The following is a 19,544-nucleotide window of genomic DNA, read 5'->3' on the forward strand; positions in this document are numbered from 1 at the left end:
CAATTTGAGAGGATTAAGAGTGAAGGGGTGGAGTCTAGGTCCTTGTGGTAGCTGTATAATCTATTGTCAATTTGAGAGGATTAAGAGTGAAGGGGCGGAGTCTAGGTCCTTGTGGTAGCTGTATAATCTATTGTCAATTTGAGAGGATTAAGAGTGAAGGGGCGGAGTCTAGCTCCTTGTGGTAGCTGTATAATCTATTGTCAATTTGAGAGGATTAAGAGTGAAGGGGTGGAGTCAGGTGGGCATGGCCTTCTCCTGAGGATTCTGGGAACTCCTGTCTTCCTCCCTGGAAGCGGGAGACACACTCTCTCTCTGCTCACTCCCTGGGAGGCATTGCAGCTGACAAGACACATGGAACTACACTAGTGCCCTGGGAGCTGGAGGAGCCACATGGAGACCCCTCTCAGCGCTGAGATGCTTACAATGCCACTGGATCTACAAGACTTCCCATCAACTGGCCTATGATCTTCCTGCACTCAGCATCATTGCATGTGCTGTGTGAGTCTGAAGAGGAATTTGTAGGTCGGTATCAGACACATGGACTAATATCAGACTTATGGACTTGATCTGGACAGGGCTGGGATGTTTCCTCAATATACAATTGCTCTTGTATATAAAGCTTTTTCTAATACATATATGCATGTCGATGAATTTGTTCCTCTAGTCTACCCGGACTAACACACTCCTCCAGGGTGGACAACCTTTCCATTATCAGAAGCCAATCAAGTTGACCATTTGCACTACCCTGGTACTCCAAATGCATGTGTGATGTGAACACACACACACACACAGAAATGGCATGGTCTCCTGCACTCAGAAACCTGCCTCTCAACTGACTTCAGGTTTAATAGGTGAAGGCTGTAGACTTCAGCCTTCCAGAGCCAGCTAGGAAGCAGAGAGCCATAGGATGCTGGCAGTGGGAAGGGCCCTGGAGGGCTGGCCCATCAGGCCACTGTGCAGATAGAGGACGTCTCCTAGTCATTGTGGCATGCCCAGCGTGTAGAGACAACGAGTGTGTAGGAGGGGCCTCCAAAAATATTGTGGGAACAGACCCTGGTCTTCTCATTCTGTTTTCCGCAGACTTTTTGTTGAAAGCCGGTCACCTGTCAGAGCCAATCTACCCAGGGCCACGTGACTCTCCCACCAGGTGCTGCAGCCGGACCGCCACCAGGGCTTCCTCAGGTAACTTTGTAAAGTTGAGTCTGCTAAAGACTTCCAAACCAAACTCACTGCCATTGAGTAGACGCAGGCTCAGCATGAGGGCAGAAGAGAGCTGCCCCTGTGCGTTTCTGAGACTGTAACTCTTTACAGGAGTAGAAAGCCCCATCTTTCTCCCATGCAGCGGCTGCTGGTTTTGAACCAGGAGCGGATCTCGCAGTTACAAGCCCGACTCATAACCTCTGTGCCATCAGGGCTCCTGGTAAAGGCTTAGATGGTCATTTTATCTTCATACGTCTTCCTTGAGTGCTGGTAAGAAATTCAAGGCTGGTCATGACCACGTCTGAAGATGGGTTCTCAAACCTGCTGAAGGAGTCCCACAATTGCTGTGGTTAGTCCTTGGGCTGCCAACCCCAAGGTCAGAGGTTCAAACCCATCAGCGGCATATGAAGAAGGAACATGTGGCTGCCTGCCTCTGTACAGGCAGATGCACAGTGCCCTCTGTAAAGTGGGGGAGGCTTCCTGAAGACCGTGGCAGCCCCCAGTTTCCCCTCAGCAGCCGGGGTGACCAGTGAAACTTCCCCTGCAGTTGGCCAGGGCCAGGGCCCTTCTTAGCACTTAGCGGATTAATTAGTTCCTCGTCAAACAGTTGTGGAGATTAATGAGCTAGCTAATCCGCAGCGGCTCCAGGCCAGGCGCCCCTTTCTATTTATTTCTTATTTACCTCCCCCCAGTGGCAGCCTCCCATCCTCTGAGCACTCTTAGAGGATGGGGGAAGAGGCAGGAGTTCAGCCCGGTGGATCTTCCCCTCCTAGAGGCAGGGCTGGAAACGTGGCTGGGGGGTGGTTGTCAGTAGTTTGACCAAGTGAATGAATTTCTCCACCACCATGGGGCCTAAGTACTGTAAAGTTGTCACCTTCTGAAACAGGACCTTCCAGTCCTTTAAAGAGGAGGTTCCTCTAATCAGGACCTCAAGAGATGGCCCCTGATACCGCGCTAGACCGCAGACCCAAGCTCAAATTCCTGTTGTTGGCAGATCCCGACTCACAGCGACCCACTGTGTATAGTTGGATGATTTTTATGTCAACTTGAGTTTTTATGAAATTGTCCAAGGGGGGGTGGAACCCAACCTGTCAGTCATCTCACAGCCTGATGAAGCCTCTTTGGGGGCATGGCCATCTTATCAGGATGGACATTGGGAGCCTCCTCTCTCTCTCTTGCCCTTTGCTTTCGTTTTTGCTGGGACCTTGTGTCTGACTCTGGGGGTTCCCCAGTGTGGGCTGCCTGACCCTGGGAGCTGAGGCCCCCGGCCAGGCTTCCCCCGACCTTGGGTCCGCGTGACTCTGTACCCACCGGCCTGTGATCCTCCTGGCCTGCTTCGCTGTTCTGTGTCATGAGCCTGCAGCTCGTGCGAAGTCGGAAGAGGGCCCGGGTCTGCAGGGGACTTGTGGGCCTGAGTCAGACTGGGCTGGGCTGCCTGCCCTCTCGATGTGAGATGATTTCTTACATGTACGCACGTGCCACTGGGTTTGTTTCGCTTTACAACACGGCTTCACACACTCTGTAAACAATGAAACACTGCCCGGTCCTGTGCGCTCATGACTCATGCAACACTTACAATGACGCCTGGTGCAGGAAGATCACAGGTCAGTGGGTGGAAAGGCTTGTGGATCCAGTGCCGCTGGAAGCATCTCAGGGCTGGTGTGGGTCTCCACGTGGCTCTTCCAGCTACAAGGCTCTGGCTGCCATCAGCAGAGCTCCAGGTGGCTTGTCACCAGGAATGTCTCATAGGGAGTCAGTGCCCTGCCTCCAGCAAGCTATTTATCTCCTTAGCGCCTCCAAATGAGGTCATCAAGCTGCGACCTGATTGGCAGGCTAAACTCCACCCCATTACTCCTAAGTCTCAAGTTGACAACAGATTATGTAACTACCACAGTCAACCAGCAGCCTGTCCTCAAGAAAGCCCCACCCACAACTCTCTCCTTCCTACCACCTCCCCACTGCCTTCCCCATTCTCCCGCTTCCAGTCTTGCCAAGCCCCCAAGAAATGGGCAGGCCTCCACACACTAACAGGGTCCAACAAACTGACTTCACCAGCCCAAACCACTGGGCAACCTCACAGACCCTTGGGAGGCGCCCTGCGGCTGGAGTGGACGTGCGTGGAATGATTGAGTGAGCCCACAGTAAGGACTGGAGTAGCCCTCAGCAGCCCTGTCGGCACATGGTTAAGCACTCGGCTACTCTAGCACAAGTTGACGTCTGAGACCCACCAGCCCAGTGGTTCTCAACCTTCCTAATGCCGCGACCCTTTCATACAGTTCCTCATGTTGTGGTGACTCCTCACAACCATAAAATGATTTTCATTGCTACTTTATCGCTGTCATTTTGCTACTGGTATGAATCGGGTGATCCCTGTGAAAGGGTTATTCCACCCCCAAAGGGGTCTTGACCCACAGAACCGCTGCACCAGCCACCTGCGGAGAAGACTGTGGCTGTCTGCTCTGGTAAAGACTGAGAGCCGTGGAAACCCCAGGGGCAGTGCTACCCTGTCCTAGGGGTTCTTGTTGAGCCAGGTTTATAGCAGCCATCGTTATAGCGAGCACGTGGGTCATGTTCGTAGCTGTTGACTTGCTTACCTCTGTATTCTCAGGGCTGTGTAGCCCCGGGGGTTAGGGGAGCTGGCCTGAACATGAGCTTGCTTGAATGAAAGTATTCGCTCCACCACTTATGAGCTGTGCTCCTTTGGAGAAGTTAGACAACCACTCTGCGTGCTATTGTCTCATCCCTAGGTTGAGGCCACATAGTGCCTTAGAACCAGCAAAGAGGTGGAATGCACCAACAGACTCCCCCTTGGACTTGGGAGGGGGCTTTGTGCTGGGTGAGCCTGCCCTCTGTTCTGGTGCTAGCCCAGCAGAGGGCTGGTGTCTGCACCTCCTGGTAGCCAGGAGCGGCTCCTGCCTGCACTCCACAGGCTTGGCTTTCCTGCCCACGCTTTCCCTTTGTACCCTGGCTCTCCATCCTGAGAGAAAGCCACCTCTCAGAGCTCCATTGCCCCTACCTCCATCAGCTCCTCTGTCTTACTTGTGGGCCCAGAGCATGAGTCCAGCCTCTGGCCCGTGTGTCTTCCCACCCCTGGCTGCCCCCCTCCCTGGAAAGGTCCTCGTGCACAGACATGTGGGCCAGTCCCCAGTCCTCAGACCTGCACCCCCGAGCACCCAGACGCACAGGCCTGAGGAAGAAAGCCACCTGAATCCTGGGATTCACCTGGGCAGGGAATCCAGCCCGGGCAAGCACAGTGTAGGTGAGAGGAGGGCAGGTCTCTTCAGCTTGGCAGACGCCTCACCCTGGTGAAGATGGTATATCTGGAGTGGGGCCCAGGGGAGAGCCCTGGGAGCAAAAAGCCAGGACAGGTGGCCCTGGCTGCACAAGCCTACAGGTAGTGTCAGGTGAGGCCAGAAAGCAGAACCTTTGCCATCCTTCCAGAAGGATGCTGCTGCTGACCCTTCACCAGCAGGACAGTTGCTTTAGGTGATGCTCACCCCGCAGTCACCTGAGCCGAAGCCCGGACCACTGACAGCATGGGGGGGACGAAGGAGGACACAGCGATGCTTGCTGGAACCCTGCCAGGCTCCTTGCCCCTTTGGCTCAGGATCCTAGGACAGGCCAAGTGAAAACGCCTGTTCTGTGGGAAACCACAGTCAAGTCAGACCCTTGTCCTGCAGAGGTGGTCAATAACAGGTGGACGGTGGGTCCCAGACCTGTCCCTGTCACTGCGGACTGTGAGACCTTGGACAAGTCCCCCATCAGTTCTGGTGCCCAATGCAGAGGCCACTCCGAGGAGTGCTGAGCAGTCGACAGGGATGCATCTGTGAACTGGGGCTCCGGACCCGCTGAGGTGATGAACATGTTATGGGAGATGAGGAGCTGAATCAGGATGCCACTGAAAGGGCCTCTCGGCAGAGGGTGGGGGAGCGGCGGCCCTGAAGAGAAAGGGCCGGACAGAGCTGGCAGTGCGGGGCCTGCATGGGATTTGGCCCTGGACACTGAGCATCCTTGTTCCTGCTGCTAACCAATGCCGTCTGCCGGGAGCAGACAATGGCTGTTTTGTCCTGCTCTCTGCTGCCCAGGGGCAAACAGGAGGTGGGGAGACCAGGGATATTTTGACACAGTTCACACGTGTAATGCCTCATCACATCCCCCAAATAAAACTGCAGTGACATCCCTGTGGACTGGACATCACCACAGACAGAGGACCTCCTAGAAGGGGGAGCTGAGTGCTGAAGAACAAGGTGAATGGATGAGTGAGCGACTGAATGAGTGACTGAGTGAGTAACAGAGTGAGTGAGTGAGTGACCGTGTGAGTGATTGAATGAGTGACTGAGTGAGTAACAGAGTGAGTGAGTGAGTGACCCTGTGAGTGATTGAATGAGTGAATGAGTGAGTAACAGAGTGAGTGAGTGAGTGACCCTGTGAGTGATTGAATGAGTGAATGAGTGAGTGACTGAGTAAGTTAATGACTGAGTGACTGAACAGGAGAGTGAGTGATGAGTGATTGAATGAGTGAATGAGTGAGTGACTGAGTAAGTGAATGACTGAGTGACTGAACAGGAGAGTGAGTGATGAGTGATTGAAAGAGTGAATGAGTGAGTGACTGAGTAAGTGAATGACTGAGTGACTGAACAGGAGAGTGAGTGACTAAGTGTCTGAGCGAGTGAGTGAGTGAGTGAGCGAGTGAGTGAGCGAGCAAGCGAGCCCATGTTTCAGGACTGACTTAGGATCCCTGGCGTAGTGGTTACAAGTTTGGCTCTAACCTCAAGGTCAGCAGTTTAAAACCACCGTCTGCTCCACTGGGAAAGAGGAGGTTTTCTGCTCCTGTAAAGAGGCGCCGCCGTCTCAGGAACCCACAGGAGCAGGTCTACCCTGCCCCTTAGGGTCGCAGTGAATCGGAGTCGACTCGATGGCGGTGGGTGTTTGATAGACTAGACGGAAACCTCGAGTTGCTGTCTTCTCCTCACCAGAAACCTCACCAACTTGGGATATTGTTTCAGGATGTTAAGATGTCTTCGTTTTAGACCCTCGGAGCAGGATCAGTCTAAGCAATTGGCTTCCACACAGACTTCGTACCTGACTTTGGTTCCAGCTCACACAGCCTGTCGGACAGACGGGAACTGCTCCTGTGGGATTCCAGTGCTATTCTTCAAGGGAGCAGGAAGCCTGGTTCTTCTGTGGAGCAGCTCATGGTTCCAATTGCTGACCTTGCAGTTGGCAGCCCAGCTGATAACACACTGTGTCGTGGGACTCCTTACTTCAAAGCTGTGTGAGTCCAGGTGGACTAGAGAACCAAGTTCATACACTCATGTGTGTATACGAAAGAGCTTTATATAAAAGAGCAATTGAGTATTGAGAAAACATCCCAGCCCAGTCCAGATCAAGTCCATAAGTCCGATATTAGCCCATAGGTCCAATACCAATCTATAAAGTCCTCTTCAGACTTTCGCAACACATGCAATGATGCCAAATGTGGGAAGATCACAGGCCAGTGGGTGGGAAGTCTTATGGATCCAGTGGCAGTGGAAGCATCTCAGCGCTGGTTGAAGTCTCCACATGGCTCCTTCAGCTCCAGGGCTCTAGTGTAGCTCCATATGTTTTCTCAATACTAATGCCTCACAGGGAGTGAGCATGTCCCACCTCCAGAGAGCTATTTATCTCCTTAGCACCTCCAAGTGACGTCATCAAGCTGCGACCTGATTGACAGGCTAAACTCCACCCCATTCACTCTTAAGTCTCAAATTGACAACAGATTATGTAATTACCACAAAAGCCAACCAGGTAATTCCAATATGCGGAGGTGCTGAGGCTCATGGCCACCAGTCTCTTCCCTGTAAAGTAGGGTGAGGTTATTCCCCCTTCAGACATGACAGCACAACTCAGAGAGGGCAACTGACTGCCCCAGATCACCCAGCACTCAGAGGCAAGGCGAGATTGGACCCCAAGCAGCCCGGTCTCTTGTTTAACTGTGTGTGCTGGGTCCACACCCACTGAGGAGCTTTATCTCCCAGGACCTTGGCTTTCTCTCCCAGGACCTCAGTCTCCTGAGCTCCAAAGGGCAGCCTGGGATCTGTGGCTTTTATAGAAGCCCCTGGGCAGCACAAATGGTTAAATGCCACTAACCCAGAGTGTGGCAGCTCAAAACTCCTCAGGACCACCTTGGGTGACAAGCCCAGCCACCTGCTTCCCAAAGTTCACAGCCTTGAACACCTATTGGGGGCTGGGAGGGGCGTGGCTGAGCGAGACCCCAATGCCTGCTACCTCCAGTGATGTGTTCCTCCGGCTTGAGGCCCCTCCCCACCACCTGTGCACTGCTCTTTGGAGGCGAAATCGGAAGCAGTGAGGTGGACAGGGAGTGGGAAGGGAAGGAGGAGAAGGTGGCATCGCACAGGGCACTCTGATGCTCGCCCCTGGCTCCTCACTCCACCACCTGCAACAGCTGCTCTGAAACTCAGGGGGTTGGTGTGTGGGGCTCTGCTGGGAGCCCGAGAACAAATGGAAGCAGGCTGGCGACTAAAGTTGCACTGCCACCTGTGTGGTTACTATTTTAAGAAAGGCCTCTGGCTCAGTTCTAAGGGCTTTCACGACGTGACGTGTTTCCAAGACCATCCTTCCCATCGGTTACCCTCCTCCCTTAATACAGCGACAAAACAGCAGGTGTAACCCAACCTCGCGGCCCAGCAGGGGGCAGGCGTGATCCCCCAGTGCCTAACCGAGATGGACAAGTCTCCTTAATAGGATTAGCACTCATTGTAGAACTGTTTGCTCTTATTAATTTGGCTTGACTCACAGATGCACTGGGGAGAGGGGCTCATTTCGTTTTGAGGAAAGAAGAAACATCTTGTGGTTTCTTTAAAACCCATGACTTCTTCTCTTTAAAGAAGGGTGGCATTTAAGATCATCATATCAATGTCTGAAATAGAAGCCTAATTGGGGAGTCCTGGCTTGTTTTTCATGAAAATGTATTTTCACAACTACAAGCTTACAGTCCACAAATGATTTCTGTTGCCTTTTTTTTCTTTTAATACTTTATTGTTTGGGTGCATTGGTATTTTTTTTCCCTTTCCATCTAATAACATCCACTCATCCAGCAAAGATGAGGTTAACTACACCAGTAAAGAGTTAGCATCTTGGAAACTCACAGGGGCAGGTCTACCCTGGTGAGTAGGAGTCAGAATCCACTTGATGGTAGTGAGTTTGAGTTTTGGTTTACTCATCACAGTGTGTGTGTGTGTGTGTGTGTGTGTGTGTGAGAGAGAGAGAGAGAGAGAGAGAGAGAGAGAGACATTGCTATATCAGGTATTGTGCTAAGCGAGGAGGGTGCAGGTGAAGGAGGTGCCCCTTTGTTACTGGGTCCGCAGCCCAGCAGGGAGAGTTGACACATTCACAAGAGGCTATTTAGGGTGGGAGACCGGGTGAAGGAGCTCTGCTGGACACTGGTCACACTCTTGATGACTAGCGGAAAGCTTGGCTGTTCAAACCCCGTCCGTGGCTGCATGGGAGAAAGGTCCAGAGAGCCACTATTCCAACGATTGAAAGCAAGCCCAAACCAACAAGACAAAGCTGCTACCGTCCAGCTGATTCCGACCCATAGTGACCCCACAGGACACAGTGGAGCTGTCCCGTGGGGCTTGCAAGGCACCATCTGTCTGACAGTGGAATGCCACGTCTCTCTTCCACGGAACAGCAAGTGGCTCTCAAGGCACCACCCTCTCTGGTGGCCACATCCTCAGCCACTGGGTCACCAGAGCTCCTTTCTAGGAAAGAGCCTGTGGCGGCAGTTCCACTCCATCCCAGGGGTCACTACGGGTCAGAGCCCTGGGGACTGCAGGTCACCCAGTCAGAACAAGATGACGTCACAGAGCTGTACGAACAGTTCTGGGGGCACCGAGGAGAGAGGGAGGTCAGGCAACACCCCAGAAGAGCAGCACTCTTTCAGATCTTACAGAAGGCTAAGGGGCGAGTGCACGGGGACCCCCCACCCTCACGGCTGATTTCCCATGGAATGGCCTGGCCTTTTTTCCACGGCACTCTGGATGGATTTGAACCTCCAACTCTTAGCGGCTGAGCTCGGCAACCTTTTGCACCACCCAGAAACGACCGAGGCTGGGACATTAGGGTGACTTGGCGACTTGCTCTGAGGTGGCAGGCCAGGTGGAGCCCACGTGGGTGGGTGGGGGGTACAGGTTTCCCGGGACTGCCAGAGAGTCCGTGTTGGAGGTGAGCTTGCTAGATGGTGAGGTGACCAAGTAGGAGTGGATGCTGCAGTGGGAAATATGGGACTGGAGGGGTCGCTGTGAAAGTCATCAACCTAGCTGAGATTGACAGCCAGCCAGCCACTGGAAAGGATGGGGAGAAAAGCCCCAGATTTGGGAGGCAGGCCAGGGGAGCCCATGAAGATGAGAAGAAAGAAGCTGTTGGGGAGAGCGAGCACCAGAGCAGTGATACCAGAGACGCTTGCTCCCCACAAGGGGGGTGCCACCAGCGGCAAGAAGTCCCCAAAGAAAAGACCCAACCTTCAACTGGGTTTGGACAAATTACGGAGCTTCTTCAGGAGGAGGGATGAGGCAGTGCAGGGAATTGGGGCGCTTAAGAGAAGATGCCTAGAAACCATGGTTACTTTGGAAGGCCTGCTGGTTTTGAGTTGGAAGAGGGGTTCAGACCTCCTAAAGATGGGGCCAGTAGAGAGGGAGGAAGTGAGGGCCCAGGCGAGGGGTAGCTGGTGGACTGTGATGCACTCTGTAAGTGAGCATGGCTACGGTAGACATCTGGAGTCCTCTTGGTGGTGGTGCCGGAGCCCTGGTGGCATAGTGGTTAGGATGCATGGAGCTGAGATCCACAAGGTCAGCAGTTTGAAACCACCAGCTGCTCCACAGGAGAAAGACTGGGCTTTCGACTTCTGTAAAGAGTTCTAGTCTCGGAAACCCACAGTGGGCAGGTCTACCCTGTCCTATAGGGTTGCCATGAGTCAGTATGGACTCAATGGCAGTGAGAGGTTGGTGGTTCAGACCCACAAGCTGCTGCACTCACCGGAGTAGAGACCTAGGACCCCCGCCTATAAGCTTACAACCCAGGAGAGCCTGGGGGACTCCATCACAGAGCCACACAGTCAGAACTAACTCGACAGCACACAGCAACAACTGAGGGGCTGCGTGCCCAAAGGACCCAACCTTGGCAACCCCACGGAGGGCAGTCCACTCCGCAGCACAGGGGTCGCCAGGAGTCGGGGTGGACCGGTTTGGCTCGTTGCTGAATTACCCCGAGTCCGACAACTAGGGAAAACCAATACAGGCTGGACATAGACAAACCAACCAAACTCACTGCCCTTGAGTCAATTCTGGCATAGTGAGTTACGCCCTGGGCTGCTAACCACAAGGTCAGCAGTTCAAAACCACCAGCTGCTCCGAGGGAGAAAGATGACGCTTTCTACTCCTGTAAGGCGCCAGCGTCTTGGAAACCCACAGCGGTGGTTCTACTCTCTCCTCTCGGGTTGCTGTGTGTGATGATGGACGTGTATCTAGGGACATCGATTTACAGGATTGGCCACATCTGCCTACCCTCATTGGCACGGTTCGGTTCCAGAGACCAAGTCATTGGACGAAAACGGAGGACGGCCATGGTAGATCATCCAGTGGAGGATGACCATAGATAGCATCATGTACTTGCCAAATGACATCATAGCGTAACTGCCAAGTCACTGAGAACCCCAGCCCAGGCAAGGTAATGCATAGCCGTAACTACCAGAGCCAGGTTATTCTTGCCGCTTGTAGCTAATGCACAGAAAAGTCAGATGAAAACCCCAAACCAAGCTCCCTGCCATCGAGTCCACCGGACAGGCCAAAACCGTGCCTGTGAGTTTAACCCTGAGACGGCCACAGCAGAAGGCCTCGTCCTGGTCCCGAGGAACGGCGGGTGGTTTCCAACGGCGGATCTGGTAGTGAGCAGCCCCACATGCTTCCCATGAGGCCACCAGACAGTAGAGATCCTCCTGTTGTGATAAATGCAAATGGTCGGATAACGGGGATGTCCCTGAGTGGGGAGTCGGTGCAGCTTCGGGACCCAAACACACCACCAGCCATGAGCCGGGCCCACGTTCCTGTCTGCTGTCCAGCAGGTCGCCGTGAGTCCGAACCACTCTCGCCAGCAAACAACAACGATGTCCACTTCAGATGACGAGTTTGCCGACCCCACTTGCTTGATGACTTCTCTGATTACTGCAATTAGAGGCGACCATCAAAGAGCAGCAGTTGGACAAACGCCGCTGTCATGCACAACGAACCCGTTTGAGCCATGGGCCCTTTGTCTGTTTGTCCAGAGGGCCAGGCCAACATCCTTCCTCGTTCCAGAAGCCAGTCGCCTCTTGCAATCATCCATGGAGGAAAACTCCCTTTCACCGTGCACGCTGGCACCCTCAGTCCTGAGCAGAAGCAGCTCCTGCTCGCGCCGGTCACTCTGATTAGATCTGACAGCTCCCAGGAAGGCGTTTCCCTCAGCTCTGCTCTCAGAGGGCCCCGGAGAGGGCACAGGGCCCGGCCTGCCTCCTGCTGCTGTGTCCCCACTGTGAGGGTGACCCCAAGGAATTGTGAAGGGGGTGCCCTGGGGGTCGTGCTCATTAGCCATCGGGCACGCCGAATGCGTCCAATGTCCCGTGGCCTATGAATGCTGTTCCTGATGCTGCTTCCCAGAGGGGGCTTGATTACAGGACTCAGGGCCACTACTCTGCCCACATGCCCGGAGGAGGGGACGTTTGTGATTCAGAGTCCAACGGACTCTGGAGCCCCTTGATATCTGTCCAGTGACATTTCTTTGTTAGCAGGTCTTTTAGACTCTAAATCCTACCATCATCGATGGGGACATAGAACTCAGAGGGGCCTTAGGGAGGATGGGGGGAGTTCGTGGGTGCTGCCAACAGTTACTGTGCTGGGCTGCTAACCAAAAGGCTGGCAGTTTGCGTTTACCCAGTTTGCGTTGTCATGGAAGAAAGTCCTGGCCGCCCACGTCTGCGCTGTAGGCTGTGGGAAACCCTACCGAGCTGGGGTCTACTGGGATACTCGCAGGTCTCCCTGGGTTGGCTCTTTGGTGAGGGCTGAGTGCTTCTTACAGTAGCTTTATGATTGTGCACTCGGTGTCTACTTGGGATATGGGCGTTTCTGTCATTAGCAAAGACACACTGAAGTTTATCTTTATTTGAGGGCGTAGAACCATAGTCTTGTGGGCTGGCTTGTCAATTGACACAATACATAGTTCACAAGATGTAATTTGGTGAGTAGATATGGGGATCTTAAAAGCTTGCGCGAGCGGCCAGCTAAAATTCGACTACTGGACCCTACACATGTGGCACAAAAGAGAGAGAGAGAAACCACAGGCTCAGAGAAGAAATGAGTCTGCAGGACTTGCAGCTGAAACTTGAACTCACCTCCCTGGAGACCGGAAGAACCAGATGCTGTCCAGCCAGCACTACTGACCAGTGGCCGTCCTGGACAGGACGGGAGAAACATGCAGAATGAAACTCAAGATTCCTAAAGGCGAGGCCAGACTTACTGGACCAGGTCAGACCAGAGACACCCTAGAGACAGCTCTCGCCTTGGCATCGCCTTTAAATTCGGAACTCCAACTGCTAACGAGGCCGCCTTTCAGCCCAACGACAGAGCAGCTCCTAAGTGAGATTGCATCTCCTGTGAGTGCGCTGCTCTGCTAACTAACCATCCGAATGAAGCCATGCGGTCAGCACTGGCCCCGGCCCTGAGGTGGCAAAGTAAGGAGGGAACAGGGGAGCTAGATTCACGGAGCTGGAACAACTAGAATGGAAATAAGGAGCTTGTCGATGCTTTAGAAGAAAGGCAACCAATGCACGGAGCAAAATGCACAAACTTCTGCAGGGAACCGAATTTGCTGGGTCCATTTGCAGCCAAAAACAATTAAATTTTTTTTATTTTAGTAGAAAGAGTTTCGAGAAAAACCGAGACCATGTTGAGGCATCTAGGTTGTGTGTTGGTCCAGGAACCCAGCATTCTGGCAACGGTGCTCTGAGAACTTCCGAAGAGGAAGAGATGGGGGGCATGCTCCTTGGATGGTCTCAGCGCTGTGCCCTGGTAGGGGCTCTGCAGTTCCCTTCCTGACCGCAGTCCTCAAGGAACAGGCCATCGTGAGTACCTCCCAGAGCGGCTGGTGGGGGTCCCTGCATGGGACAGACAGCTGTGCTCAACAGAAAAGCTGAAGCGTCTTCGTAGGTCAGAGGTGCGGTGGAATAAAGACCTGGCAAGTACTTTGGCAACAATCCGCCCTTGGAAGCACCTGGTTTGGCAGAACGCTTAGGAGGCGCGCATCGGGGCCTCTTCCCATCTATTCCCTTCATTTCTTCCACACAGGCCTGGCAGTCTCCTCCCAGAGCCTCCTTGCTCCCAACTGGAACATCTAGGACTTGCAAGCCTGCAACTTCGAGGTCCGGGGGCTTTCTAATGGCATCTCAAAGCCACCGCTCTCCGGGTTCCTCCGCAGACTCCCAGAAAGCACCAGGCCCAGCTCACCTTAGACTACAGACCCTGCACTCACTGACTGGGCTGAGCATAATGACCTTCACCTTCTCCCTGTCTCGGACTCATCTCTCAAGACACAACATGCCGTCCCTCGCTCACAATTGCCGACATTTGGGGAGCCCAGGCGCATGCGTGAGCAGACCCTGCCCCCTCTGACTCAAGTCCCTGCTGGCCGCGCCCACCACTGGCCCATTCACCGGGCTGTGGCCTCCTGCAACGCGTGGACAGCCGTTTCCAGGACTCGCCCTTCCAGACTGGCTGGAGCTGGGTTCCTTCAGAAGGAAATAGACAACCTGGCCTTCATAAGGGGATGGTCAGGGAGGGGGAAGGGTGAGAAAGGGGGAACCCATTACAAGATTGGATATATAGCCACACACACCCCCCCCCAGGAGACTAGTAGCAGAAATGTGGCTGAAGGGAGACAATGGACAAGGTTAGATATAAAATAACAATAACAATATATAATTGAGCAGGATACACGAGGGTGGGAGGGTAGGAGGGAGGGGAAAAGAGAGGAGCTTATACTAAGGGTTCACATAGAGAATGTTTTGGAAATGAAGATGGCAACACATGTACAAATGTGCTTGATACAATCCATGTACGGAATGTCATAAGGGTTGTAAGAGCGCCTAATAAAATAATTTAAACATAAAAACGGTATCCCAGATTGGTGCTCAGAGCTAAGGGTGAAACTCTCCATTACCTGCCCAAATACTCGTGGTTCGAACTCACCGAGATGTACCCTGCGGGAGAAAGCCCAGGCGTCCGGCCACAGCCCTGCAAACTACGCAGCAGCGCCGCTCTGCACATAGGGGGTCGCCGTGAGTCACAGTGGATTAGAGGGCAGTTAACAGCAACCATAGTGTTTTTCTACTGAATGTTTTAAAAAGATCGACATTTCTGCCCTCGCTGCAGCCCACAGCCTGGAGGAATGCTTTCGGCTCCCGCACGTGGGTGCAGTTCCTTCTGGGGACAGCAGGCGGCGCCGAGGAGCCGCTGGGCGTCTTCCACGAGGCTTGCTCCTCTCCTGAGAAACGCTCCTGTTTCCAGGGCTTCCTTCCAGCCCGGGAGCACCCAGAGTCCTGGCTATGGAAGTGGGAGGTGACCATGGATGTGGGGCCATAGGTGGCAGGGGATATGGGGTAGGCACGGGAGAGACAGGAGGGTCCCAGGATGGAGCTGTTTTGCTGTGCTGTGTGGTGCCTGTCCTCTGGGAAGTTGGACACTTGGGGACCAAGGACACCACTCACCCCCTGGCGTCTGTAATGTCAGATTTCCGTCAGGGATGGAGGGTCACTCAATCAGCAAGGTAAGCCAGGGCTGCCTTGTACTGACTTGCTCATGCACAGTGAACAATTTCACATTCAGCCACTGCAAGGTTCTGCTTCCCGCCCCACCCACAGAATCAAAGCCCCCACTCAAATTTACAGCGTGCTCACCCTTGTGCAAATTAGGTGTTGGGGCCAAGCTCTCCCCTAATTCTGTGGCTCAGTAGAGGTGGGCCTTTGCAAAGTGACAACCCAGCACCCTCCTACAGTTTCCTCTTGTGTAAATGAGGTGGTAGATGGCTGTGAGTCTCCCAGACTGTGAACTTTATAGGAGTAGAAAGCCCCCTCTTTCCCCCACAGTGCGGCTGGGGGTTTCCAACTGCTGACCTTGCAGTTAGGAGCCTCAGTTTACCATGGCCACCCAGTCCATTTTGACTCATGGGGATCCCATGCATGCAGACTAGTGGTTACACACTGGGTTACTAACCACAAGATCAGCAGTTCAAAACCACCAGCTGCTCTGTGGGAGAAAGAAGAGGTTTTCTACTCTCGTAAAGCGTTACAGTCGCAGAAAGCCACAGGGGAGTTCTACCCTGTCCTTCATGGCTGCTGTGAGTCAGCGTCGCTTGATGGCGATGAGCTTTTGTTTGAGATATAGATAGATAGGTAGATCGATAGATAGATAGGTAGATTTTACATAAGCCTGTCATCTGTAGGCGCTAATGCCTGGTTTGTGGAGAAGATGTGGAGGTTCACAGAGGTAAAGGCTGTATGAACTCCCAGTTCAGGGCCCCATCCCCAGGTGAAGTGCTAGAGGATAAGAGGGAAGCGTGCGTGCTCGTGCACGGGCGTGCAGTGCGCATTCACGAAGGCAGCCCTTGGTGGACGGTCCTCTACCTCATCCACTCCGATCAGCCTGGCTGTGCCGACAGGTCGTACCTTTGGAAGCCTGTACTTCTCGCGGAGATGGACTCGCAGACACGCCCTCTCGGCCTTTTTTTGGGTGAAGGCGGCGTCCCTTTCCATCCTGGAGGTTGAAGGAGAGGATTACGTTCAAGAGGACTCAAAAAACATCCCTTGCCCATGAGCAGGACTCGGGGCTACTCTTCCCAACCCCAGAGCAGGCAGACTCGTGGGACCCTAATGATCCAGGTTACCATGGCCACCAGTCCAATCTGACTCATGGGGAGCCCTTGTATGCAGACTAGAACTGCTTTATATGGGGCTGGGGGTGGGGGTAGGAGACTCTAGTCTTTACACACGCACACCCAGGCCTCTCTTCCACATGCCACTGGGTGGGCGGGTTAGATGGTGGCATGTCACGGGGAACATCTGAGAGCACCCTCTCCTTGCTGTGGGGACAACTCCAAATTGAAAGCCAAAGGTTTCATTCTCCAGTTGAAAATAAAGAAGAGGGCCCCCACCCCGCCTGTGCTTGCAGAATTGGCTTGAGGGCAAATTCTTTCTCTGTCTCTTTAGAAAGTACAGTTCCCAATTAGTCCAATGGGTTCAGGGGCCAGATAAACACCTGTCTCCTTGACTCTGAGACCAGAGGAACTAGATGGTGCCCAGCGCCCACCACCAACAGCTCTGGGATCACATTAGAAGGTCCTGGATGGAGGGGGAGAAATATGTGGGATGAAACTCAACATCAGCAAAGAGACCAGGCTTACTGGTCACCTAGAGACTGGCAGAACCCCCCAAGACTCCATCACCCTGCGGGTTTAGAACCATCAACCTTTGGAGATCAAAAGGGCAGCCTTGACCCAGGGACCGAGTTCAGAACGAATGAGAGGAAAGGAGCAAGAATGGAAACAGCACACACAGGGAGGAAACGGGATTCGCCACAGACATTGAATTGAGGGGATTTGCAATGGAGGAGCTGAATCAGAATGAGTCTGAATTGCAGAAATAAAAACGATGCTCTGTTCTGCAAACCTCCACCTAATTTGCAATGAAAAGTGAAAAAGGTAGGTTTCCCCAAGGAGCTGAGAGCCTTCCCTTTTCACATCAGGTCATCAGGAAGAATATCCCTCCCTCCAGTTCCCCGGGGTGCCATCAAGTACCCCCCCTACAAGATACTGAAACTGAGTGCTGTGTGCTGTACCCGGGGAGCTGGATAAAGGGTCAGGTGTCCTCCTGTCCTTGCTTGTGCTACGTCATATTCCAGTTTAACGCTTATTCCCAAATAAAGCTGTCCTTTCTCTCCTATTTTTCTGTGGGGAGATTTCGTGGGCCGAGAGGAGACTGATTTTCGCACCTTCTTTCCCACACCTCCCAGCTAAGCATACCTGCGTGGGTCTGCCCTCTGGCTGCACCCATTGGCCCACGCTGGGTAAATACAATCTCTTCTCTGAGAAAGACAAAAAAACCCACCTAGCTTAGTGTGGCCAGAACTGAAGGAGGAGGAGGCGTGGCTACTGTCTGCTGCCTGCCCTGCAGGGGTGAGTGGGAGAAAAGAGGAGGGAGGGGGGCCGGGAGAAGAGGAAGTGGGAAAGGTGCAAGCTGGAATGATAACGTGCGCGTATTGTCCCTACAGCCTCTGCTGGCCTAGGTGGCCCATGGGGATTCCTGCTCTTGGGCTTCACAATGTATCTTGCCTCCTTAACATAAACCCTGTTTCCATTGGACTGAGTTGGTTTCTGAGCTCCTCGGTGGTGTTATCGGTTTGTGCTGAACTCATCCTCCCAACCAAAACCTCCTAACCCAAACCCAACTCAATCCATGTGGGTTGACTCCTAGAGACCTCTGTATATTCCCAAGCCTGTAACTGTTGGCGGGAGTAGAAAGCACAATCTTTCTCCCTCGGAGCTGCTGGTGGTTCCAAACTGCTGACCATGCGGATTGCAGCCCAAAGCTTAACCACTACACCACCAGGGCTCCTGGGCCAACGCCACAGAAGCCAACTCTTAGGGCCCTCTAAGACAGAAGCAGACTCCCCAGCTCTCTCCCACAGAGCAGCTGCCTGGTCCAAACCACTGACTCTCAGTTAAGAGCCAAGTGCTTCACCACTGTGCTACCAGGGCTCCTTGTGCTGGACTATTAACCCGAAAGCTTAGGAGCCCTGGAACTGCAAAGGAGCCCTAATGGTGAAGTGGTTATGTGTTGGGCCGTGAGCCACAAGGTTAGCAGTTCAAAACCACCAGTCACTCCAGGGGGAGAAAGACGGGGCTTGCTACTCCTGTAGCGTCACAGGCTCAGGAAACCCACAAGGCCGGTTGTACCCTGTCCTGCAGGGTCACTGTGAGGGACAGTGGACTGGACCGGATGGCAGGGAGCTGGGCCTGGGCTTTGGAGGCGTTCTTGATCTGACCTCTAGACCTTTGTCATGTTCACGGTCACAAAGCTTTCATTCCCAGCGGGGCCGGGCCTACTTGGTTCCTAACGATACGTTTTTAAGCGCTTGCTTCTAACTTTCATGTGGTCCCTCCGATGCATCGACCGGGTCGCTGCAGCCAGGGCCCAGCCTGTCATTGCTGGTGAGGCTTGCGCAGGGCAAGACGGTGTGTCCTTCTGTTATGCATCAAAACAGACCCCACACACCCAACAACCATGACGTACCACTCGACAGTTTTCACGGCGGGCGATCTGGCATCTTGTGTCGGACATTTTTGCCTGCGTCTACGTTGCAAAGCTCTCTGGGGCTTTTCTTTCTAGAAACCTCCTCGCTTCGGCGTTTAGGCTGTCTCTATATCCGTCATTGCCGTCATGTCCATCCTGACCCAGAGGACTGCCTCTTTGAGTTTCCCAGACTGTAAATCTTGATGGAAATGGAGAGCCTCGTTTTCCCCTGCAGAGTGGCTTGTGGTTTCAAACAGCTGACGTTGTGGTCTGCAGTCCGACGCATCACCCACAATACCACCAGGGCTCCTTCAAGTTAATTGTGTATGATGTCAGGTCGGGGTGTTTTCCCAGTTGTTTCTGAACTGAGGTGCAGTGTTCTTAGCCTGATTTCTTGAAAAGCCTTCCTTTGCCCTGCTGGATTTTGGGGGGGCTGGGTGGGGTGGAGCATCTTTACTGATAATCAAATGACATCATACATCCCCACCAATCCAAATGTGGTACAGAGTTAGACCTTGTGCTTCCCCGGTCACTGATTTTGGGGTGAGAGGTAGCCTTCCCCAGGCCAGCCACTGGCTCCTTTTGAAACCAGAGCCTGGAACGATCCTACTGCACAGTAGTCCGGGGGCACACACACAACCCAGATGGTGTCATGGGCTTGAAGTCCTTTTTTGGAAGCTATCATTTTAGAAAATCCGGAGGATCTAGTTTACAAATCACTCACAAACCCTGCTTTATGGTCACACCTAACTAGTTTCCCCAAAGAGAATGTAAATCCTTCAGGGGAGGAAAAAAAAAAAAAAAGCAGCAGATCTGTCCTCTAATTCAGTATCTCCTTCACAGTACCACACAGCTCTGTCTTCTAATTCAGTATCTCCTCACAGTACCACGCAACTCTGTCTTTTAATTCAGTATCTCCTCACAGTACCACGCAGCTCTGTCTTCTAATTCAGTATCTCCTTCACAGTACCAC

At 53.2% G+C, this 19,544-nt stretch overlaps 1 protein-coding gene across 1 annotated transcript in view; it reads right to left on the bottom strand.

Moving 5' to 3' along the window:
• Positions 1-19,544, bottom strand: part of CPLX4 (complexin 4) — a 26,723-nt gene that overhangs the window by 2,340 nt on the left and 4,839 nt on the right. Inside the window, exon 2 of the mRNA XM_004703019.1 lies at positions 15,950-16,037. Within this exon, the coding sequence (XP_004703076.1) occupies positions 15,950-16,037 (88 nt within the window). The remainder of the gene's footprint in view (positions 1-15,949; positions 16,038-19,544) is intronic.

Source organism: Echinops telfairi, unplaced genomic scaffold, assembly GCF_000313985.2.
Source record: "Echinops telfairi isolate 266 unplaced genomic scaffold, ASM31398v2 ScPeMD7_7400;HRSCAF=8409, whole genome shotgun sequence".
Taxonomy (NCBI): domain Eukaryota; kingdom Metazoa; phylum Chordata; class Mammalia; order Afrosoricida; family Tenrecidae; genus Echinops; species Echinops telfairi.